General features: G+C 40.1%; 3 protein-coding genes across 16 annotated transcripts in view; 2 read left to right on the top strand and 1 right to left on the bottom strand.

Annotated features, from left to right (window-relative positions):
* fbxl17 (F-box and leucine-rich repeat protein 17) overlaps positions 1 to 5702 on the bottom strand; it is a 189292-nt gene extending 183590 nt beyond the window's left edge. For 2 of the 5 annotated variants that reach the window (XR_010167013.1, XM_063897994.1), the window contains exons 1-6: positions 4807 to 4990; positions 3209 to 3717; positions 2185 to 2565; positions 1860 to 1982; positions 1371 to 1628; positions 1048 to 1179 (exon numbers count right to left, since the gene is read on the bottom strand). Coding sequence is in view for 4 of the 5 variants with exons in the window: in XM_063897994.1 (XP_063754064.1) it covers positions 1048 to 1179; positions 1371 to 1628; positions 1860 to 1982; positions 2185 to 2565; positions 3209 to 3697 (1383 nt within the window). In the remaining variant the exon portion in view is untranslated. The other 3 variants (XM_063897997.1, XM_063897996.1, XM_063897995.1) reach the window with 3 other exon arrangements.
* Positions 5703 to 5780: 78 nt separating this feature from the next.
* prxl2c (peroxiredoxin like 2C) lies at positions 5781 to 7933 on the top strand. Its single transcript, XM_063897998.1, has 6 exons — positions 5781 to 6050; positions 6357 to 6425; positions 6535 to 6588; positions 6677 to 6782; positions 6883 to 7017; positions 7125 to 7933. Exons 1-6 carry the CDS (start codon positions 5868 to 5870, stop codon positions 7253 to 7255), a joined length of 678 nt encoding a protein of 225 aa, XP_063754068.1. The 5' UTR covers positions 5781 to 5867; the 3' UTR covers positions 7256 to 7933.
* A 370-nt stretch (positions 7934 to 8303) lies between these two features.
* Positions 8304 to 19704, top strand: cdc14b (cell division cycle 14B). 10 transcript variants are annotated; one of them, XR_010166965.1, is made up of 15 exons: positions 8304 to 8618; positions 9754 to 9844; positions 10348 to 10423; positions 10803 to 10895; positions 10975 to 11051; positions 11504 to 11570; positions 11653 to 11803; positions 11890 to 12120; positions 12261 to 12399; positions 12588 to 12753; positions 12896 to 12993; positions 15909 to 16091; positions 16660 to 16707; positions 16797 to 16904; positions 18705 to 18723. XR_010166965.1 is itself a non-coding variant. In XM_063897195.1 (15 exons), the coding sequence occupies exons 1-15, from the start codon at positions 8510 to 8512 to the stop codon at positions 18973 to 18975; spliced, it is 1557 nt and encodes a 518-aa protein (XP_063753265.1). In that variant the 5' UTR covers positions 8304 to 8509; the 3' UTR covers positions 18976 to 19704. The 10 variants fall into 10 exon arrangements, 8 of the variants coding, with proteins under 8 accessions (XP_063753265.1, XP_063753261.1, XP_063753268.1 ...); XM_063897195.1 differs by lacking the exon at positions 15909 to 16091 and adding an exon at positions 18936 to 19704 and having other exon boundaries at positions 16800 to 16904; positions 18705 to 18770; XM_063897191.1 differs by lacking the exons at positions 15909 to 16091; positions 18705 to 18723 and adding exons at positions 17506 to 17710; positions 18936 to 19704 and having other exon boundaries at positions 16800 to 16904.
* The last annotated feature ends 87 nt before the right edge of the window (positions 19705 to 19791 follow it).

Here is a 19791-nt window from a genome sequence, read left to right as displayed (position 1 = left end):
GCTCTGTACACCACTACAATGGACTTGAAATTAAAAACTCCATGTGTGCTTTAAGTGCAGAGTTTCAGCTTTATTTTGAGGGTATTTACATCCAAATCAGATGAATGGTGTAGAAATTACAAAACATTTTATAAGCGGTATCCCCTTTTAAAGGGACCAAAAGTAATTGGACAAAGTAAAATAATCATAAATAAAATTGTCACTTTTAATATTTGGTTGCAAATCTTTTCCAGTCAATGACAGACTGAAGTCTTGAACCCAGCGACATCACTAGACGCTGGGTGTTGTCCCTTCTGATGCTCTGCCAGGCCTCTACTGCAGCGGTCTTCAGTTCCTGCTTGTTCTTTTGGCAGTTTCCCTTCAGTTTTGTTTTCAGCAAGTGAAGTGCATGCTCAATTGAATTCAGGTCAGGTGATTGACTTGGCCATTGCAGAAATTCCTCTTTGGTTGCTTTTGCAGTATGCGTCAGGTCATTGTCCATCTGCACTGTAAAGTGTCGCACAATGAGTTCTGAAGCATTTTGATGAATATGAGCAGATAATACTGCCCGAAACCCTTCAGCGTTCATCCTGCTGTCAGCAGTCACATCATCATTAAATATAAGGGAGGCAGTTCCATTGGCAGCCAAACATGCCCGCCATAATGAGGAAATAACAAACACCTGGCCATGCAACAGCCGAGCAGCCAATTGTCCAATTACTTTTGGTCCCTTAAAAAGGGGATACCCTGGATAAAATGTGTTGTAATTCCTACACCATTCACCTGATCTGGATGTAAATACCCTCAAAATAAAGCTGAAAGTCTGCACTTAAAGGACATATTTATTGTTTAATTTCAAATCCATTGTTGTGGGGTACAGAGCCAAAATAATTAAAATTGTGTCAATGTCTAAATATTTATAGACCTGACTGTATATCTGAGTGATTGCTGAGCCCATAGATTTCCAAGAGACTATATGAAATGATTGCAGACTTCATATTTAAACGGAAACCACGAGGCAAGCAGGGAGAGAAAGCACGTGTATGAATCTAAATGTGTGGGACTTACCAGTTTGTTCTCTTGCAGGTAGAGTCTCTGCAGTTTAGGGCAACCTCTAGCCAAGGCCACCATGCCCTCGTTGGTGATACTGTAGCACTGACCAAGGTGGATGTCCTTCAGCTCACTGCAGTGCTCTCCAAGCTGAAGGCCAAAAAGGGTCACATTATTTAAAATATTTCAAATTAAATAAGTCATTCAAGTCATTCAAGTCATTCAATAATAGTATTAGTTCATTTTTTACCTAGGAGTAAACAGAGCATATGAGGTGGGTGTATCACAAGTACACATTGAAAGAGGAAGCTTTGCATTCTATCATGTCTCTTTGTCAATACCTTTTTTAGTGCTTCATCCGTCAGTTTGTCCTGGTTGCCCACATGCACCTTCACCAGCAGAGGGCAGTGTGTGGCCAAGGCTGACAGGGACATGTCCCCTAGCTGCTTGCATCGGTATGCCGTGTACTTCTGCAGGCCTGGGCAGTGTGAGGCCAGGGAGGACACGCCATGGTCATGGACACCTCTGCAGTCAGAGATGTTAATCTCTGTCACGTTCTGCCTTCGTGAGGCTATTTTCACCAGGAGATCATCATTTACCTGGGGAACACAAAGAGATGATAAACATCGATGTTGTTAACTACACGTATGAACAAGACAGCTGTCTATCATGTCGGCAAGAAGCTCACTCTCCTGCTCACTCATTCCAAGCCAGAGTATTAGCTTAATGTCTAAAATGTAAGGTAAGAAAAACTGAAAGAATGAAGGGTTCTACTCTACTAAAATGAATGATTAATGAGGTTATGAGAAAATGTATCACTGTGTGCTTACTTGTTGTAGGCCACTGAGATCGATTTGCTTCCAGAACTGGAAGTCCAAGCAGAGGTCCCTCCAGTACTTACACACAAGTGAGGCACACAGACAGCGCTCCTTCACTGTCAAGTGAGAGAGCACCTGCAAGAAGGAAAAGGAAGATATAAAAAAAAAGACAAATCTATTTAGAATGCACGTTTCCAGTCTGGTAAAAGCCATTCAACAATATTTCAGATAATGTGGCTAAGTTGTAGAGGTATGTTTGAATTTGTCCTTGTACCCAACCAACTTAAAACATCAGTAATTCACAAAACACCTATTTATTTCTTTGTTGAATTCTGACCTTAAGCAGGATGGAGGAAGGCAGGTGGTTGATACTTGAGTGATCAGTGGTGTCAGAACTTCTCGCCTGGCAGTCGTCATAAGGATGCAGGCAGCAGGGGGACGAGTCTGAACTATGCGGCAGATCAGCATGAAGACCCAACCCGCAGCAGCCATCAGCAGGTGAGGAGGAAGAGGAGGAGGCAGAGGAAGAAGAAGTGGAGGAGGATGGGAGTGGACAGATGGGGAGGTGGCAGTGGCCAGTTTCAGAGTTTGAGGAGGCCTCTTCTCCACCTCCTCCCACTCCCCCGTTCTCCAGCACTCCGTCAGGGGCAGCGAAGGCGCAGCGCGGCTGCTTACAGGGGGTGCACCTCTGCACCTCTGAGCACTTCCTCTTACACACCTGCACCGAGAGACACACACAGATCAGCCGGTGAACCGTTACTGCAGGCAAATTCAAGTGTAAAGCCTTCAAATACAATTGCAGTGTTGAAGAAACTCACAACACCCACATTATGAAACTATAACAACATCCTATACCTTACATATTCAATGGCATACAATAAAACAAGAATTAAAAAATGCTGTTGCTTTTAGTGTAAAGTTTTTGAATAGACTTCTACACTTCTATTATATCTTAAGAAAACACATTTCCAACATTGTTATGTTTCACTTTAAATCACTTGGACTCTGGTTTAGATTAAAATCTGCCTATTTGTATCTACATACTATTATGAAAGGTTGGGGCACACTGTAGTCAATTTATATTTTGTCACTGGCAGAACAGTTTGTCAGTCTTGTCAAACATATTTTAAACAATTGCTCTTTTGTTCCTTCTACATGATAGAACTCCTCTGGGTGACAGATTGTTTTATTTAAATAGGTAATCAGTCTCCTGCGGGTACTTATTAGTAAACTTTCTTAAATGTTCTTGAATTACAGCCCTATGAATCATTATCAGCAGTGCTGGTAAATCATGGCTGATTTGGGTCAACGCTGCATCTTTAGCAGCTACAACATGTGGTGCCGTTGGTGCTGCTCCCTACCATCTCAGTGTAGTCACTGGTGCCGCCAGGAACAGGTACAGGTATGGGAACAGTCACAGACACCCCAGCAGATCTGAATAGCGCGGGTGGTGGAATCAGTTTGGCAGGAACAGCTGATAAGAGGCTCCTTCCTTGGCCCTCCCAGATAGCCAGCTCCCGTGGAGACAACAGGAACTTGGAGCAGTCTTCAGGAGATGTGAGTGTGGCGTATCGCTCTGCGAGCTTCGAGGCAGCTGCTGCTCCAATGCCAACTCCACCCACACCAGGAACACTGATTCCTGTGATGCTGTTGTGACGGCACACACTGCCGTTGATGGCGGCCTCCAAATGGTCACCTTCGTCGTCAAGACCACTGCTGTTGCTGTGGACGATGAAGCAGAGCATGCAAGGCAGCTGCAGGAAGCAGTTCCTCTTCTTTTTCTTCCTGTGATGCAACTTACGTGTCCTCTTCTTCAGACGGTAACCATTTTTCGAGAGAAGATGGCCCATATAGATGATTCAAGGAAACTCTAGAATAGACAAGATTGAATTCATTAGTAAATCAATGATTTGGGAATATTCTAAGGACCTTCACTCGGTATCATTGTTGGGATCATATTTGTGTCCATACAATAGCTGAGTTTTTTTCCCCCATTGTTATGTACTTTGGAATTGTGGTACTTTCAGTACTCTACTTTCAAACTCTATTGTTGTTCATTTATCAAAACAAGCATGACATTTCCATTCGAATTGGAGAGAGATCCTTTCCCAACCATGACTAATATTTATGAACATTCACTCCTAATAATAACAATTTTATAATACTAATAACAACAATAAAACATAACAGTGATAGCACTAAAATAACCCCAAATTAAAAAGATAGGTCTTTAATTTACTTTTAAAAATTCCAATGGAGTTTGCTGTTCTAAGATCCAATGGGAAGCTGTTCCACAGTTTGGGACAATAAAGAACAGAAAGCAGCCTCTCCAAATTTCTGGTGAAATACTTTAGGTACTTCTAAAAGAAAGGCATTCAGTGTCTTTGTAGGTTTAAATGAAAGGCAGTCACTAGTGTACAGAATGTCATAAGATTAGAAAACCGAGGAAATGTAAGCCTTTCCTTATAGTGTGAGACAATCAAGCTAGATCTATATTGAAAGAGTTGGGCAAATAATATCAACAAATGAGCACAACGTTTGGTAACCGAGCAGTCGGAACCAGTTGACCTATATTATTTGCGTTATGAACACATTACTTGTCACACGTTTATTACGCGGTCTACGTCAGAGTAATAAATAACAGATTTGTCATTGTAATGCGATGGTCTAGCAAGGAAGCAGCACCGATGCAACGTGTGGTTGCAGCCGAATGAAAAGATGTAAACATTGAACAGGTGGTCATTTGTTTCGCACACACAGTCACACATGTCTTACTTGATGGTTCTGTTTTACCGCGACAGGTTTATGTTTAACATGATCTCCATCATGGCGATGCACAGCCCTCGTTTAGAAACAATAAACGGTTGCAGTGCTATCCCAGTTGAGCTTTCTGACAGGCTAGCTTGCTCCATCACTAGATGCTAACTTAGCTGTAGCCATAACATGAAACATGTCTCACCACTTCACACGGTGCTCCCTCACTACGGACGGTGCTCGCATAATAGTGCTGTGCTGCACAGCCAATCTGAGTGCTGACAATTCCCGGACAGGAGAGACTAGGAGGCGAGAAACCCTGCTACAGACCTAGCGTAGTGTTTATCCACACAGTGCAGCTCTGGCTCTGCTGCTGCTGCTGGAGGACAACACTTCCGCACCGAGAGGGCAGCGGGAAGGAAGCCGACGAGGCCGATTCGTAATTCGTCATGGAGGCTGGAAGAAGTGCCTGCTGTAGGGCCTGCTGTAGGGCCTTGTGGGAGAAGTAAAGCCCACGTTGACCCAAGTTGTATTGCTAGTCCCCGTTTGTGCATCATCATAGTTTTATATTTCAGATTTTTAATTTTTTGCGTTAATAAAATTACATATTTCCCAGACTATAGCTCTTTTTCCCATGTGTCAAAAAACAGATCTTGAGAAACCATAATTGTCGACATTAATTTGACCTTATCTATTTTTTATGTTTGAAATTAATTGTAAGTTAATAGTGCGATAGAGATATTGTTTTAGTGTATGTTAATTGTTATGAAATGGAGTTTATAGCTTAATCTGTCATAAATCATCAGCTCTCTTTTGAGAATCATGTTTTTAAACACGGTCCTTGTTTAAAAAAGACTAATAATAATATGACAGTCCCATGTCCAAAAACACACAACACACCATACTTTATAAACAGCAAGTATGTAAAACATACATTAAAGTTAAAAAAAAAATAAGAAATACCGTTAGGTGAGTATTTCGTTTAAAAAAAGTAATGTTGTTTTCTTGCTTTAGTCCTAAAACTTCTTACCATCAAATGGAAGATTCAGTTTTTCACTTTTCACTAACATTTTCTTCCCCCTTTCTCTCACTCTCTTCCACACAAACGCGCGCACACAAACACACACACACACACACACACACACACACACACACACACACACACACACACACAAATTATGGGCGTGAGTTTGCGGCCACCAACTCTTCAAGCCTGAACAGCAACTCCCAAAATAGCAATGCTAGTTTGGGAAGCCTCAGGAAAAAATGGCTGAAGCAATTTCCCCAATAACTCGACAAGTAACTATAGAAAACAAGGAAATCGGGAGCCTTTCAGTCGACTATCGTCTTGAAGACGTCGAAGATTGTTTAATTTACGACCGGCATGGAGTGTCTTTTCCGTTCAAGACATTATATCGAGACAGGAAATCGGTCATAATTTTTGTGCGGGTAGGGGAATAACTTTTTGTTGGCTTAAATTTGCTAGTGACTCATGGGCTTCACTGCCTCAATGAGAGGCTCAAGTTTAGGTAGATTGAGCCTCAAGAGGCATCACAGTAGGCAACAGGTGAGCATCCGTCTTGCTGGACAGATGCACCAACAGCTTCCTCTGCTACTAAGGGATGGAGAGATCATAGGTGAAGACAGGGGGAGAAACATAATATAGGCGCAAGACCAGAGTTTTTAAAAAAAGAAGTAATGTGATAGCTCATATCTACCTAGTCTATTTATGTGTTACATTTGGTGTCCTTGCAGAATTTCCTGTGCTACAGCTGTAAGGAATACGTGGAGGATTTGAGTAAAATACCTAAAGAAGCACTAGAGGTAAGTCCTGATGCACAATTAAATTACTGAAGCTACTTTGTTGCAAACTTGACATACAAATAAGGGTTGACGCCCTATAGCATTGTATTGTGTTGCACTTTCTTTGCAGGATGCTGCCATTAGACTGGTTGTGATTGGTCAGTCTGCTCATCACCATATAGAGGTAAGTAACTCATTCAGTGATTCTTATGCATGTTTAGAGGATGCCACACTCAGTCATATCAAATTGATTTTGTTTTTAATCTCTCTAGCCATTCTGTTTACTGACTGGGTATCCTTATGAAATATATGTGGACCCGGAGAGGAGCATTTATCAAAAGTTTGGGATGAAGAGAGAGGAGAAATTTACAGACTCAGGTAGTAATGCGATAACAATATGAGGGTATAAAAACTGCCTATTTTGTTATGCTGATTATTAAAAATATATCTGTGTGTGTGCTGGTGTTTATGTTCATAGCCCAACCTAGTCCTCATGTGAAGTCTGGTATCTTTATGGGGCAAGTGAAGAGTATATGGAGGGCCATGACTAGCCCTGCATTTGACTTCCAGGGTGACCTTCATCAACAAGGTGGAGCCATCATTGCAGGGCCAGGTAATCGTGTCTCTCTCTGTTTCCTTGTAACGCTAGTAAGGTCTGTCTCTGCCTCAACCATGTTGTTACTTTCTATTTTCCTTACTCGCTCTTTCTTCTCTCTACAGGCTCTCAGGTTCTTTTTTCCCATTTTGACATGAACCGCCTGGACCATATGCCCATTAACTGGCTCCTGCAGCTCGCCGGGGTTCAACAGACTCTGGACTTCAGTGATAAGCCAACAATCATTCATGTGTAGCCAGCTGGTCTGCCTGAAAGCATGCTTTATTCCTCATCACTGTTTGGGCAACATCATTTCTAAAACATATTGGTGTCCCAGTTATACTCAGTCCGTTTTTGTATCATGCCTGTACTAGCTCTTTTACTCTGCCAAAATCTTGGATAGGTCCAAAACACAAGTCAACACAAACAAACTGTTGGTTATGGACTGTTTTATTCCAGAGCTTTCAGTCACATCTCATGTACTGATGAAGATTCAAGTTTTGGTGAAACCCAGTAAATTAACTTAGCAAAGTTGTTCTGCTAATGAAGAAGATGAAATTTGGTTTGAGAATAAAAGAGCTCTCAAAAAGTGTGTAAGTGGTCATTGAGGTAAAGCTGTTTTGTTCAAATACATGAGGCTTTTTTTTGGTTGAGTGCATAACTGAGAGAGGAACGCATTACTGTTTAAATGTCTACCTTTTCTATTGGGAATTCTATTAGGTTCTTCTAATAATGTTAAGATGGTTGTGTGTGGTAGGCTATTAATGAAACTCTAAAACAACTTGTACATGTATGTAAGTGTTTACCTTGATACGGAATGTACTTTTAAGTGTTCATTTTTTAGAATCAGAATATCTTTATTCATCCCACAGAGGGGGAATTTACATTGTTACAGCAAAAATATAGACACAAATAAAGCACTATTAGATAAAGGGCATGCACATCATATTTCAAATAAAAAAGTTATTCTAATTCACAAGTTGTAGAGCATTTGTAATACATTTTCCAATTTACATTAAGCAAACGTGTTATTGCACAACTGTAGTGTCAGTCATAATGTTTGACATTATAATGCAAGTGAAGTTTAATTGCAATTTCTTGGCTTCTTTTGTGTTGTGTCGTGCTATCAACATGCACACTGCAGACCTAATGCATGGTCTGCCCACAGTCATTTTCAAATGGGATCACCTAGGACTACATTCCCCACGTTATCTCCAGCTGCAGAAGATGAACAGTGGAGGGTGGGCACTGGACATCTAATCCTGATACGTCACGTGCATGGGATTCAGAAAGCAGAAACCTGCCCCTGCTCACAGACGTCACCGGCACAATCGGAGAGGCTGGAGCAGACGGCAAGACCTCTATTGACACCTTGACATATTTGCAACACTCACATATCATCAGACCATGACATAAGATCACAGCAACGAATCAGGGACACGCCGCCGCACTGCGAAGCGAAGGAGGTCTAGAGCTGCTGCCTGGGAATGTCCACCGTGCAGCCGTGAACATGAAGCGCAAAAGCGAGAGGAGAAGAGCCGAGTCGAGGAAAAAGCGCTGTGCAGCTCTTAGCAGCTCAGAGGCGGAGCCAAACTCTGATGTTTACACTGAGATAACAGGTAAGGGGCCTGCAGGGTGAACCCTGTCAACTTAAAGCCTACTCTGCAAATATGAAAGGGACGCCCACAGCAGGATGCATATCATTAAATGAGCAGGGTGTGTTAGAAAGTCTTTCAGTTTTGACCGAATACAAAGACATCGGCTCATTCGGAGGACGTTTAATCGTCAATGTACTTGGTTTGCCTCGTATTGTGTGCAAAACGTGCGTGATATTATCATCATTCCTTGCTCCGGTATTTATTTTAGAAGAAACAAATGACACCATTACTTCGCTTTGTCTGCACAATCATATCTTAATGGGTTATGCATATAGACAGAGTGGTATTAGTGTGTTCAAATTATAGTTAAGACACTGTCAGTGCATTCCAATGTACATTCACGATATATTTCATGGCGTTTTCCTGGTTTTTGTTTTTCACCCTCCTTACGCAGCTCAAATCTCAGAGAAGGAGGTTCGCCGAAGTGGAAATCGCGTATTTTATTGGCTGGGGGATCGCCCTAGCAACCGTTCGGGCAACGTTCCCGGGGCCTATCATTTGTCTTATGTAGAGAACTTTAAACTAAAACAGGCGGGGCTGAGAACGACTGACAGGACGTTCCTCTAATCATGTAGCGCCCTGGATCTGTCGCAGCCAATAGCGTGTCGCGGATCCTGAAGGGAGGAGTCTGGTAGAGATCCTTTTTTTTTTTAGCAGAGTGCGCACTTGCAATCCCAACTCTTCTTCCCTCTTTGACTGTTAACTTTTTGTTCCGGATAGTTCAATCAGATTTGACATCGATTGTGTTATTCCGCTACATTTTTAATTTATTGCTTTTTTAATCGGCGCGTACATTAACCGTGGCAGTTTTACTCGGTATGTGCAAGTCCTCGTAAAGAAAATCTACCTCGTAGGTTTCTCTGCAAAACAAACATGTTCAGAACTTTGAGCAAGATGACCACGGACGATGTTTCGTCAAGATGCATCGAGTTTGTCAAGGGTAAGTTGCCAGAAAAATGAATGGAGTAGTAAAAGAGGTCCTTGGTTAAGGGAAATTAGAGACCACAGAAGTTTGTGTGCATGACAAAAGCAAGTATTTAACTGCCTCTTTATGTTGTGTCCCTACCCCTACCCCACCCCCTCCCTCCCTCTGCAGATCAACTGTATTTCGCCATACTAAAGCAAAAGATCAAAAGCACCGCTGATCGACATTGTTTCTGCATAGATGAAGAGCTGGCATATGAGAAGTAAGCTTTCAGTCTCATCCCATCTTTGTAACCTGGACATGGACGTTCAGCTCGTTGCTGTAATATGTGTTACAATAAAGATAAGATTGCAATATTTTGTCAAAACGAAATGCCTCTTTTAACTGTTGGAATACATCCAAATAACCAAAACAACATTTAAAAGCAAACGCTCATCAAACCAGTAAAGGTATTTGCTTCAAGGGCATGGCTGTTTAAATCGGCTGGTGTTATACATTAACACAACAGAACCTGAGCGACCTCTCAGAGCTATTTTTGTGCCAGTGGTACAAAACAATTCTCATGTCTTTGCAGCATTTTGTCCCGTTCTGAGTGACCTATTACAGCATCAGAGGCTTCTAAAAATAGTCTTTACTTTGTCAGTGTTTTTACTGTTTCAGTGTGATGTTGCTGATTCCATCTAATGAAACTTCCCCAGAGACTGTAGCTGCTGGCATAAATAGCCACTCTGACACACTCTTCTTCCCCCCCCCCCCCTCTCTCAGCTTCTATGCGGACTTTGGTCCCCTTAACTTGGCCATGTTTTATCGCTTCTGCTGCAAGCTGACAAAGAAGCTCAAGGTAAAGTGAACCGTCGATCTTAGTTGTACTTCCTGGAAGAGAGAATGGGAGCCAGGTCAATCAATATCTATTTATACTTGCTGTACGTAGTCAAAATTAAGCAGAGGCATGTTTTTTTGCACATCAGGTACTAGTAATACTTTACAACTTATTTTAAAAAGTTATATTTATAGCCATAATATCCCTGAAATGCAAGTAAAAAGTCATTGTTTAATTTAAGTTGTAAGTCCTTAATCCTTTTCCAATGAAGATTTTACCTATTTTCAAGCCACTGTGGTTTACTCTCATGTCATAATTTATTAATACACATTTGTATGAAAAAAAACATTGTTTTAATCGCATCTCATGTCATACTGATGCTCTGAATATCGTTGTACAGTCTATTACACTCTCAAGGAAGAAGATCATATTCTACACCTGTGGAGATCAGAAGAAACAAGCCAATGCTGCCTACCTCATTGGCTCGTATGCAGTAAGTGGAATATTATTTGTATATTGATATTGGGTTGTAACCTGAGAGGCACTTAGTGATCATAAATTTGTTTTTAAAGGTGATGAATCTAGACATGATGCCGGAGGATGCCTACAGTCTGCTTGTGTCAAGAAACTCGACATATATTCCATTCAGGTATATTTCACATTTGCCCTGTGAACAACAAACCACAATCATTATCAGAGCAGCAGATCAGTCTGTTCTCCCAAGCTTCACATATGCTGCCATCTTTATCCTAAAAAGATATATATATCTATATATATATTTTTTTAAATATGCTGCATCTGAAATTTGTCCATATATCTCGTCAAATTATGTGACTTTTAAAAATGGCAGAGTTATTTTAAAACCACAATGTCATTTTAACCAGTGGGGATCAGCAGACTAAGAGGGCTTAAGGGTTTTTGTGCAATTTTTTATATTACTACTCATTTTAAATTTAAATAAGTGTTAAGAGAAGAAACAAAACAAGATATTTAAAGAGCAGGCTAGACGGGATAGCAGTTGATATTTTGCTAAAGTTTATTTAAGGAAAAAAAATATAATTTGGGTGTTGTGCTAAAAGAAAATTATATTTGTTGTTACAGAGATGCTTCATTTGGAACCTGCATGTACAATCTGAATATCCTAGACTGCCTTCGTGGTGTTCACAAGGTACGTCATTTAAAGATTTATTTACATTTCTGTCTTGCTGTGTCATGCTCCCTTGAAATGAACTCTTTTTACCACCTACCAGGCTCTGCAGTACGGCTGGCTCGACTTCTCCAACTTTGACGTCGAAGAATATGAGCACTACGAGAGAGCAGAAAATGGAGACTTAAACTGGATCATTCCAGGAAAGTTCCTTGCGTTCAGCGGCCCTCATCCAAAGAGCAAAATAGAGAATGGTAAGTCAAATTTACGTTTTTAAGTTGCCTTTTTCTGTCTTAGTTATTATACCTATTGACCTCACTTGTTTTTTTCTTTACTTCAGGATACCCTTTACACGCTCCTGAGGCATACATCCCATACTTCAGGAATCACAACATCACCACTGTCATCAGACTCAACAAGAAGATGTATGATGCCAGGCGCTTCACTGAATCTGGCTTTGAGCACCATGATCTGTTCTTTGTGGACGGTAGCACACCAAACGACTCCATCGTCAGGAAGTTCCTCAACATCTGCGAGAACTCAGAAGGAGCCATCGCTGTCCACTGCAAAGGTACAATTCACACTACAACAAGGGCAGTTGATAAGTTAATCTATTCTGAATGAGTCTACTTTTACTCCTAGATCTATAGACTGTGCTCAGTGTCCAGTTGATTGTGTAATTTAACCCCATGCCACTCTTTTCCTTTTTAGCTGGTTTGGGCAGGACTGGCACTCTGATTGGCTGTTATATGATGAAACATTACGGCCTGAGTGCTGCAGAAGTCATTGCCTGGATACGGATCTGCAGACCAGGGTCCATCATTGGGCCTCAGCAGAACTTTGTTGAAGAGTAGGTGTGCACTTAAGTAGCCTTTTCAGAATGTTACTCTGTTCAAATCTTAGGTCTTTCTCGCACATGCAGAATCTTCAGTCAGAGTTGAAGTTCAAATTATAGCGTCCTTAGATTTTATTGATCAAGTGTTTGTCAGTCAGAAACTCAAAGAAATTGAGTTAATATTTTTTTCTTTTTTACATCAGTAAGCAGAACAGTCTGTGGGCTGAAGGAGATGTTTTCCGGGAGAAAATGCAAAACGAACGTGAGAATGGCAAGACGGCTGTAACAAGGATCCTTTCTGGTGTAGATGACATATCCATCAATGGGAGCAACATGAACAGGGCATCCAAGAAAGAGGAAATGGACCTAGTGAGTTTTAAAATTACTCTTTTGCCATGCGGACAGGTTCAGACTGCACGATTAATTGAAAGTACTTTTGTAAGCAGAACGCTTTTTTAATGAACAAGGGCACAGCATTTTGGTTAACCACATCTTTTCCTTTGTTTTACAGTATAATGATGATGAGGAGAGGAATGGCCTTACACAGGGAGATAAACTGCGAGCCCTGAAGAGCAAGAGGCAGGCCAGATCATCCTCAGGTTCACTATCGTAAGTACGCAGGCAGACTGCAGGTCCGGTCATTCATCACACCTGTGTGTTGTCGTACCGTAAAATGACCAACGCCACCCTATGGCAGTCTATTGGATCATGACATGTTTACAGATTTGTCCAATTTTAGACTAATCTCCTTTATTCCTACCATGGCAGTTGTATCCCTTTTTAGTACATTTTATATTTAAGTTGAGGAACCAGGCACCATTCCTGTAATCTTTCAATAATTTTGTCTTTGTGTCCTCCTACTGTTCTTTTGATTCAATGTCATGACATGCAGATCAATATAAGTCATCACATTTTCATAGATAATCCGTGATTGATGGGGATGAACATTAAAACAAGAAAGAAGTCGGTTAAATATTAAGAGGCAGAGCGAGTGACAGAGTTGATGGAGTTATCTGATACACAATCTGTTGAGTTCTGGATTCAGAAAGGCACAAAAGGTGTGGGATTAAAGCATGTGATCCATGAGTTAGATTAACTGCAGAATCAGATAATTAATGAGATGAGAGGGTAATAGAGCTTGGGCTCCAGGTTATCATATCATCATGTCCCAATGCCTTGAGGCAGGTTTTGATTAGTGCTTTAATTAAAAGAAAATGTGGTAAAGAATGCGAGATATTAAAATTGTTATATATTAAAATTTTCATAGCACTTGGATCTGTATTGTATAGATACATTTCAATAAAAAGTGGTGCATTACATTTGACTGTTAAGATAAAGAAGACATCCATTATGTTGCAGCAAGGAACAGGCCTTGCTGCAACATAAATGTTTAAATAAATGGAATAAAACTCCAATAACTTAGTAACCAATTAACGCCAATGCTTTGTTGCTCTCTAGTTTTTAAAATAATAATAGAAAATCTGATATGGAGATTTTACCTTCTCTATCTAAATAAATTCCACATCATTTGTGCCTATGTAATTCGGCCGTGGAAGGTTGGGTGTCAGCATGGCTGAGGATGGTTGACTGGCCTCTGCCAATGTACCCATATGGCTATGGCTTTTGTTGTCCCATGTCAGGCAGGTGGTAGTGTTCTGCTGCAACCTCATGGGCACGGTGTGGCCGATGTGTTGTCTGCCATTCAAAAGATAGCTGAGTGGCAGAGAAAGAGAGAGAGTGTGGGGGAGAGGAAAAACAGAGAGAGGATGTGAGGTTTTGTATGACAGAGGTAAGTTTACATCACTTTCTTTTTTAGCTGACCTCCTCTTCCTGTAGAAATGGTTGCTATGCCAGTGTATGGTATGGCTGATTTTGAGGTTGATTATTTTTTCTTTCTTTTTTTTCTGTCTTTCGTTGGATGACTATGGTGTGGATATGCACTTAGTGGATGCATTACATTTACACGCCTTGCATTATCTGCCTGTCATGGACACACTGAGCTGATCTGCTTTTGATATCAAGGCTTATCCCAGATATTACAGTTACAGTTAAGCTCTTTAATTGAGCCTGCTGTACTTATTAAGAATGGCACCAATTATTCAACTAATCACAGTTTAACAAAGGATCTGGATTAGTTGAATTCAATGTTTTAGTGCTTGGCTTGCACAGCTGACTTGGCACATCTCAAGAGAAAATGTTAGCGAGGGAAACTTAATCCTGGTTCTGATCTGCAGTTTTTACTTGTTTAGTAAAGAAGTTTGTCTGCTCAACCATATAGCTGTAGGTGTTTTTAGGAAACTTTTAGTACTTTGTTGTTAAAATGATCTTTGCCTGGGGTGTTTTTAGGAAATAAGTGGTTTGCAAGGGTATTGTTGGAGTGGTAAATGATACATGATTCTATTTTAAATACACAGGTTGGCTCCTTAGTAAATAGATGGATGAAGAAAATGGGTTTTTACTGTTCTCAGGAGGGAGTTAAGACAGAATAGAGATTTGTTCGCACAAGCAATTTGTTTTATCAGTATATGCGTTGCTACACATCCCTCTTACTTCCAGCTGAACCTCGCCATCTGGCTCCACTGTTTGTTTTATTTAGTAATACTGACGTGCATGTTCAATTCTAGCGATGATCAGAACGCCAGTTATCTAAAAGCGTTCTTTTCTGCCTCTTCATGCATGGCAACAGGCATGAAACCCTTGGACATGCACGCATGAACATGCCTCTTTGTTCGATCTATGTTTGTGTCTAACATGTAACTAATGTTGGGCCGGGTTCATTGTCTATTGCCTGTTGTTTTTCCATTGCTTCTGTGACTGGATCAGTGTGCACAAACCATCCAAGCTTTGTGTACTCCTTCTGGGTTCTGTGTCTGCCAGCTTCTTTTAAAACGCACCGTTTGTGGAACAAAATGTAATAATGATAATTAGATAATCTAAATATTGGTATCATCCACTATTTGCTCACAGATAAAGCTATCTTAGTGTATTTGAAAGACATTTCTGTCCATAAGTTTACTTGTAGGTGTCAACTTAATTAATTTGGTAAAAAGTTATACTTGTTTTAAGTTGTTTATTTAGTGTAACTTTACTAAAAGCAAATGTTACTACTATATATTTAATGTTAAATACTGTTAGTGCCAGCTGTAGAATAAACACCTCATTTCATATTTTTATCATACACTTTTAAATAATTGTATGGTTGTTAAAAACAAATTCATTGACACTATGATCCTTTTAAAACTTTTTAGAATCTCTCAAAGTGTCATCAACTTCGAAATTTCAACAATAGTTGAGTTCAAAGTTTAAAGCAAACTGCTTACACATCAGAGCAAGTGAAGAAGAAGAACTTGCTGACTGGCTAGTTGGATGCAAGGCTCTTTGAAAGGTAGTTCATCTAATCCAGTCTCAGTGGAAAAGCAGAACATCAAAGGCTTTGTGTCCTGCCCGGACGTCTCTTGTCTCTCCTTCCTTTTATTTCCCCTTTTTTCCGTTTGCTCTTGTTGTTGGATTTGTCCTCCTTTCAGATGGCTGGTAGCCATGCTGCTCTCCTCCCTGTGTAGCCTTGCCCTGTGGTGGATTGTGTATGGCTTCCCTTCTTCCATCCTGCATTTCTGTATAGACGGGTTAGGATTTCAATGAGTTCTACCGCCCGTCAGCCCCCCAAAAACCTGTCCTGCCCCCCTTCTGGAGCTCTAACTGAGAATGCTGTAAGTGAGCCCCAGTCTCTTTTTTTAATTCCCAACCCAAATCAGAAATTTGTTCAAAATGATCCTCTTTATTGCTTTTGCAAGTACAGTAAACATAAGGCTGATGAGCAGAGCCAGTTATTTAAAATCTAAAACATCAGAGGCTACTGTCTTGTCATTGTGAATTACTATACACAATGATGTTGTCCATGTGTCTATCATCATGTCATTTTAAACACCATGCTTTGCTGGTCTATTGTGTGGACTTGAGTGCTAAAAATGAAATCCTTAAAGCTTTCTTGATGAAAATGAAAACTGTGGAAAGGCAAATCAAGTCTCTTTTGAAGTTGTTTAGTGCCACCTGCTGGCTTCTCCTGGTATGACTTGGCTTTAATAATCCTAGCTGGCTGCCAGGGCCGCAATAAGGATCTATGCACAAGCTATCACTATCAATATTTTTTAAAACTCCTTGCTCATCTGCATACAGCATTTAATACTCTGCTTCCACTCTGTCCTGTCACGTTTCTAAGATCTATCATTGAATAATTGTAATCACATGTTTACTGTTGTTTTACTTGTGTTTTCACAGACAAGAAGAGAATAAGATTCACACCAGGTCATCATCACAGTCTCTAAGGTAGATTTTGCAGTGTACACACAACATGCATCTATACGCTCTGACATGCAAAGTGGCTCAGAATAATTCATATTATGTCTCTTCTGCAGCAGGGTCATATTGCAGGCCAGTGTTCATGGTGGCAACCCATTGGCTCTTTCTGACCAATCAGACAGCAGGAAGAGGACCAGATCCTCACTGCCCGCCAGCGGAGGAAGGTCAGTGGCAAATTCACTCCCTCTGTTTCCTCTATTATATACCATAACAAAATCTGGGAGTTAGCAAAACAAATAAAACTCAGACTAGACACTGGATGCCTTTTTGTGTCCCTACTTTAGAGGCAATTTCAATGTAAAGATGTAAAAACAATTAGAACTGGGTTGCAACAGCATGAGTTCCATTTATTATATATTTCCCGTAAATCTCAGCTGTCCCTCACTCAGTATTTGTGAATAGAGTATACTCAGTTTTCATTGAGATGTTCAAATGTGACCATCATGTTTAGAACTGTTCATGTGGTGATAAGGAGAGCTGATGAAAATGTAAAACTTAGAAAGAGTTGAATTGATCTTGTTACAATTGTATTGTTTTTTTGAATCAGCAAGTTTAATTGTTCAGCCCTCTTTCTGGACTTTAAACACTTCATATTTTCCATTGATTTCATTACTCAGTTTGTGCTGTGTTAATGCAATATTTAATACTTGAATTTATTTTTTGAAGGTTTTATGTGAAGTTGATTTTTTGAAAAGCAGCCAAGAGGCTATAGCCACTCGTGGGTCCTTTTTTGGAGGACATTAACAGCTTCCTTCTCTCTGCCAGCTCCCTGAGCCACACCAGGCTGGTCAGGTCTCTAGGAAACTTGCATGTAGTGGCTGGAGACAGGGACCCAATGTGTTGGGAGCCATGTGGCAGCCATAGAGACACAACCAGTGCCACAGCCAACACAGGCCCTCTCATCAACTTAAACATGGCACAGGTCCACCTGCAGGCAAGCTCTCAAACCCACTGTGGGCCACAAACACATGTTAAGTGTTGTTTGAAGATATATCCTCTATGCTGTCTGAAACAGGGAAAGTCATAAGTAATGGTTTATCCCCAGTTTTTGCCACCATAGGATGATCAGATTTTACAGATAATTTCAGTGATGCTTTGTTTTAATCCAGCCAAATTCAGTCTCTGCACTCTCCTACTCTCTCCTTTTAATGCTAATAATCACTTATGGTATTTAGGCTGGGATGCACAAACAGGGTTTAAATTGGGTTAAAAACAAATTGTGGTTTATCCACAAACTACTTTTGTTCATATTTGAATGTAGTTTTAACAAAATGGTTACAAACCAGACCTAAATTGAATCTTGATGTTCTGACAGTTGGGATGAAAAATGACAGTTTCTTAAAGAAACATAAAATTACATTAAACTGGTCTGATTAACTTAAATTGCTGAGTTTATTTGATTTAGGGGGTTTCCTGCTAAATCATGGAAACTTGAGTCAGTGGAGTGGAGCAAACCACTGATTGTCACGAGATGAGAGGAGTTATTATTGCTGTTTTCCAATTTCCATGCTTGAGTTTTTTTGCACTGTTAATGTTTCATCTGTGTTCCTGCCAGTGATAGATCTTTCATCCAACAATGTTGAATTCAACTACAGTTAAACCGTTTTTTGTAAACTTAAATTAAACCATGGCGGTGCAGCCCAGCCCCAGTTCTTCGTCACTCAGCTGTTGTACTAACATTATGTGCAACCTGACAAAGTGTTTAGTAAATCTGACCCTGCTCATGCACCACTGTCAGGTTGCCAAATGAAACTCCACCCGCCTCAGTCTCCTTGCTGCCTTTTCCAGCTTTACTTCGTTCTGAGAAACGCAGCTCTCCTATGACTGGCTATAGCTTCTCTGGAATCTGCTGCTCAATGTCTCTGCCTCTTGGCCCCTCTCTGTAGTCACGTCTGCATTCTTTACTGGTGCTAATCTATATCTCCTTTCTTTTTCCCTCTTTTTATACTTCTTATACGCAACAGACACTCTGTCTCCAGAGGACATAAAGCTCGCAGCTCTTTACAATCAATTCGATTTTCCAGGCTATGGTATATATATTTTTCACATTTGGTTGTTATTAATTGTAATATACATTTCTGATCTTTGTGCAAACATGCATGAACTAAATACATTTGAATCTGTTAATTGAATAGTGAAATGTAATTCAATGATATCTTTCCTTCTATAATGCTGACTTTCTTTGTTTCCTTTAGTCATTCCATACCCAAAGCTAGAACTCCTCTACTCCGATGAGCCTGCGGATCTGGAAACACGGAGGAACTTTACATAAACTCCAGCCTTGACACAGCTGTACTATTCTTTAAATGAAGTTCGGGAAAAGGGTTGGCACAACCCTTAACTGTATGTGACATGTAAATCATTTTATAGACTTGTTATTTTACCCGTAAGTCACTTTCGTTTTTTATATTTTTAACAAAGCATCAATACATACAGATTTATAATCATTGCCTGGTTATTCCTACTTATTGAAGCATGCTGTAGCAAACTAGCTTGTGAATTTAAAATATATCCTCCTAAATGAGCACTGTGCAGCAAATTTTCTACTTTACAAATGGGAGATGTAGATTTTTCCAGGAGTATGGCCTAAAAACCTGCTTTTGGTCCTTCATGAGAAAGCAGTTTTCCTTGGTGGTAGAATAAAGTCCATGACAAGACACAATACTGTGCTCATCTGTACCTCCAGTCTCCATATACTTGTGAAGCTTTTCAGCAACTGTGTTTCAAGACTGTAAATAAGACTGTCAAAATTTGATATACTCAGTTTGTATTTTTTAAATATTTTGTACTATGTTTAAAATCATGCTATAAAATAAGTGTATGGTCCTGATGGGGTTTTGTTCAACTCATGTTCATTACATTAGCTTAAAGCACAGAATCAGACTTTTCAAATGAAACTGTACTGGCTGTTAGTCTTAGTAGCAAATGCTTATTATAACTAGATGCATTAAACAGTTTCAAGTTGATTGTCGTTTCTCATCATTTAATCTGTTTCCCCAAGTTGATTTTTAAAAAAAGTTTTTTTAAATGCAAATTCACAGTAACACTATT

The sequence above is a fragment of the Eleginops maclovinus genome, chromosome 12, assembly GCF_036324505.1.
Source record: "Eleginops maclovinus isolate JMC-PN-2008 ecotype Puerto Natales chromosome 12, JC_Emac_rtc_rv5, whole genome shotgun sequence".
Taxonomy (NCBI): domain Eukaryota; kingdom Metazoa; phylum Chordata; class Actinopteri; order Perciformes; family Eleginopidae; genus Eleginops; species Eleginops maclovinus.
This window is presented reverse-complemented; position numbering and strand designations above follow the sequence as displayed.

Excerpts from the sequence above, each read along its gene's own strand:
- prxl2c (XM_063897998.1), top strand. The coding sequence starts at position 5,868 with ATGGCTGAAGCAATTTCCCCAATAACTCGACAAGTAACTATAGAAAAC. Across the intron at positions 6,051-6,356 it reads CGGTCATAATTTTTGTGCGG|AATTTCCTGTGCTACAGCTG; the intron begins GTAGGGGAATAA and ends GTGTCCTTGCAG. Across the intron at positions 7,018-7,124 it reads AGCCATCATTGCAGGGCCAG|GCTCTCAGGTTCTTTTTTCC; the intron begins GTAATCGTGTCT and ends TTCTCTCTACAG.
- cdc14b (XM_063897190.1), top strand. The coding sequence starts at position 8,510 with ATGAAGCGCAAAAGCGAGAGGAGAAGAGCCGAGTCGAGGAAAAAGCGC. Across the intron at positions 10,424-10,802 it reads AGCTGACAAAGAAGCTCAAG|TCTATTACACTCTCAAGGAA; the intron begins GTAAAGTGAACC and ends ATCGTTGTACAG. Across the intron at positions 12,400-12,587 it reads CAGCAGAACTTTGTTGAAGA|TAAGCAGAACAGTCTGTGGG; the intron begins GTAGGTGTGCAC and ends TTTTTACATCAG.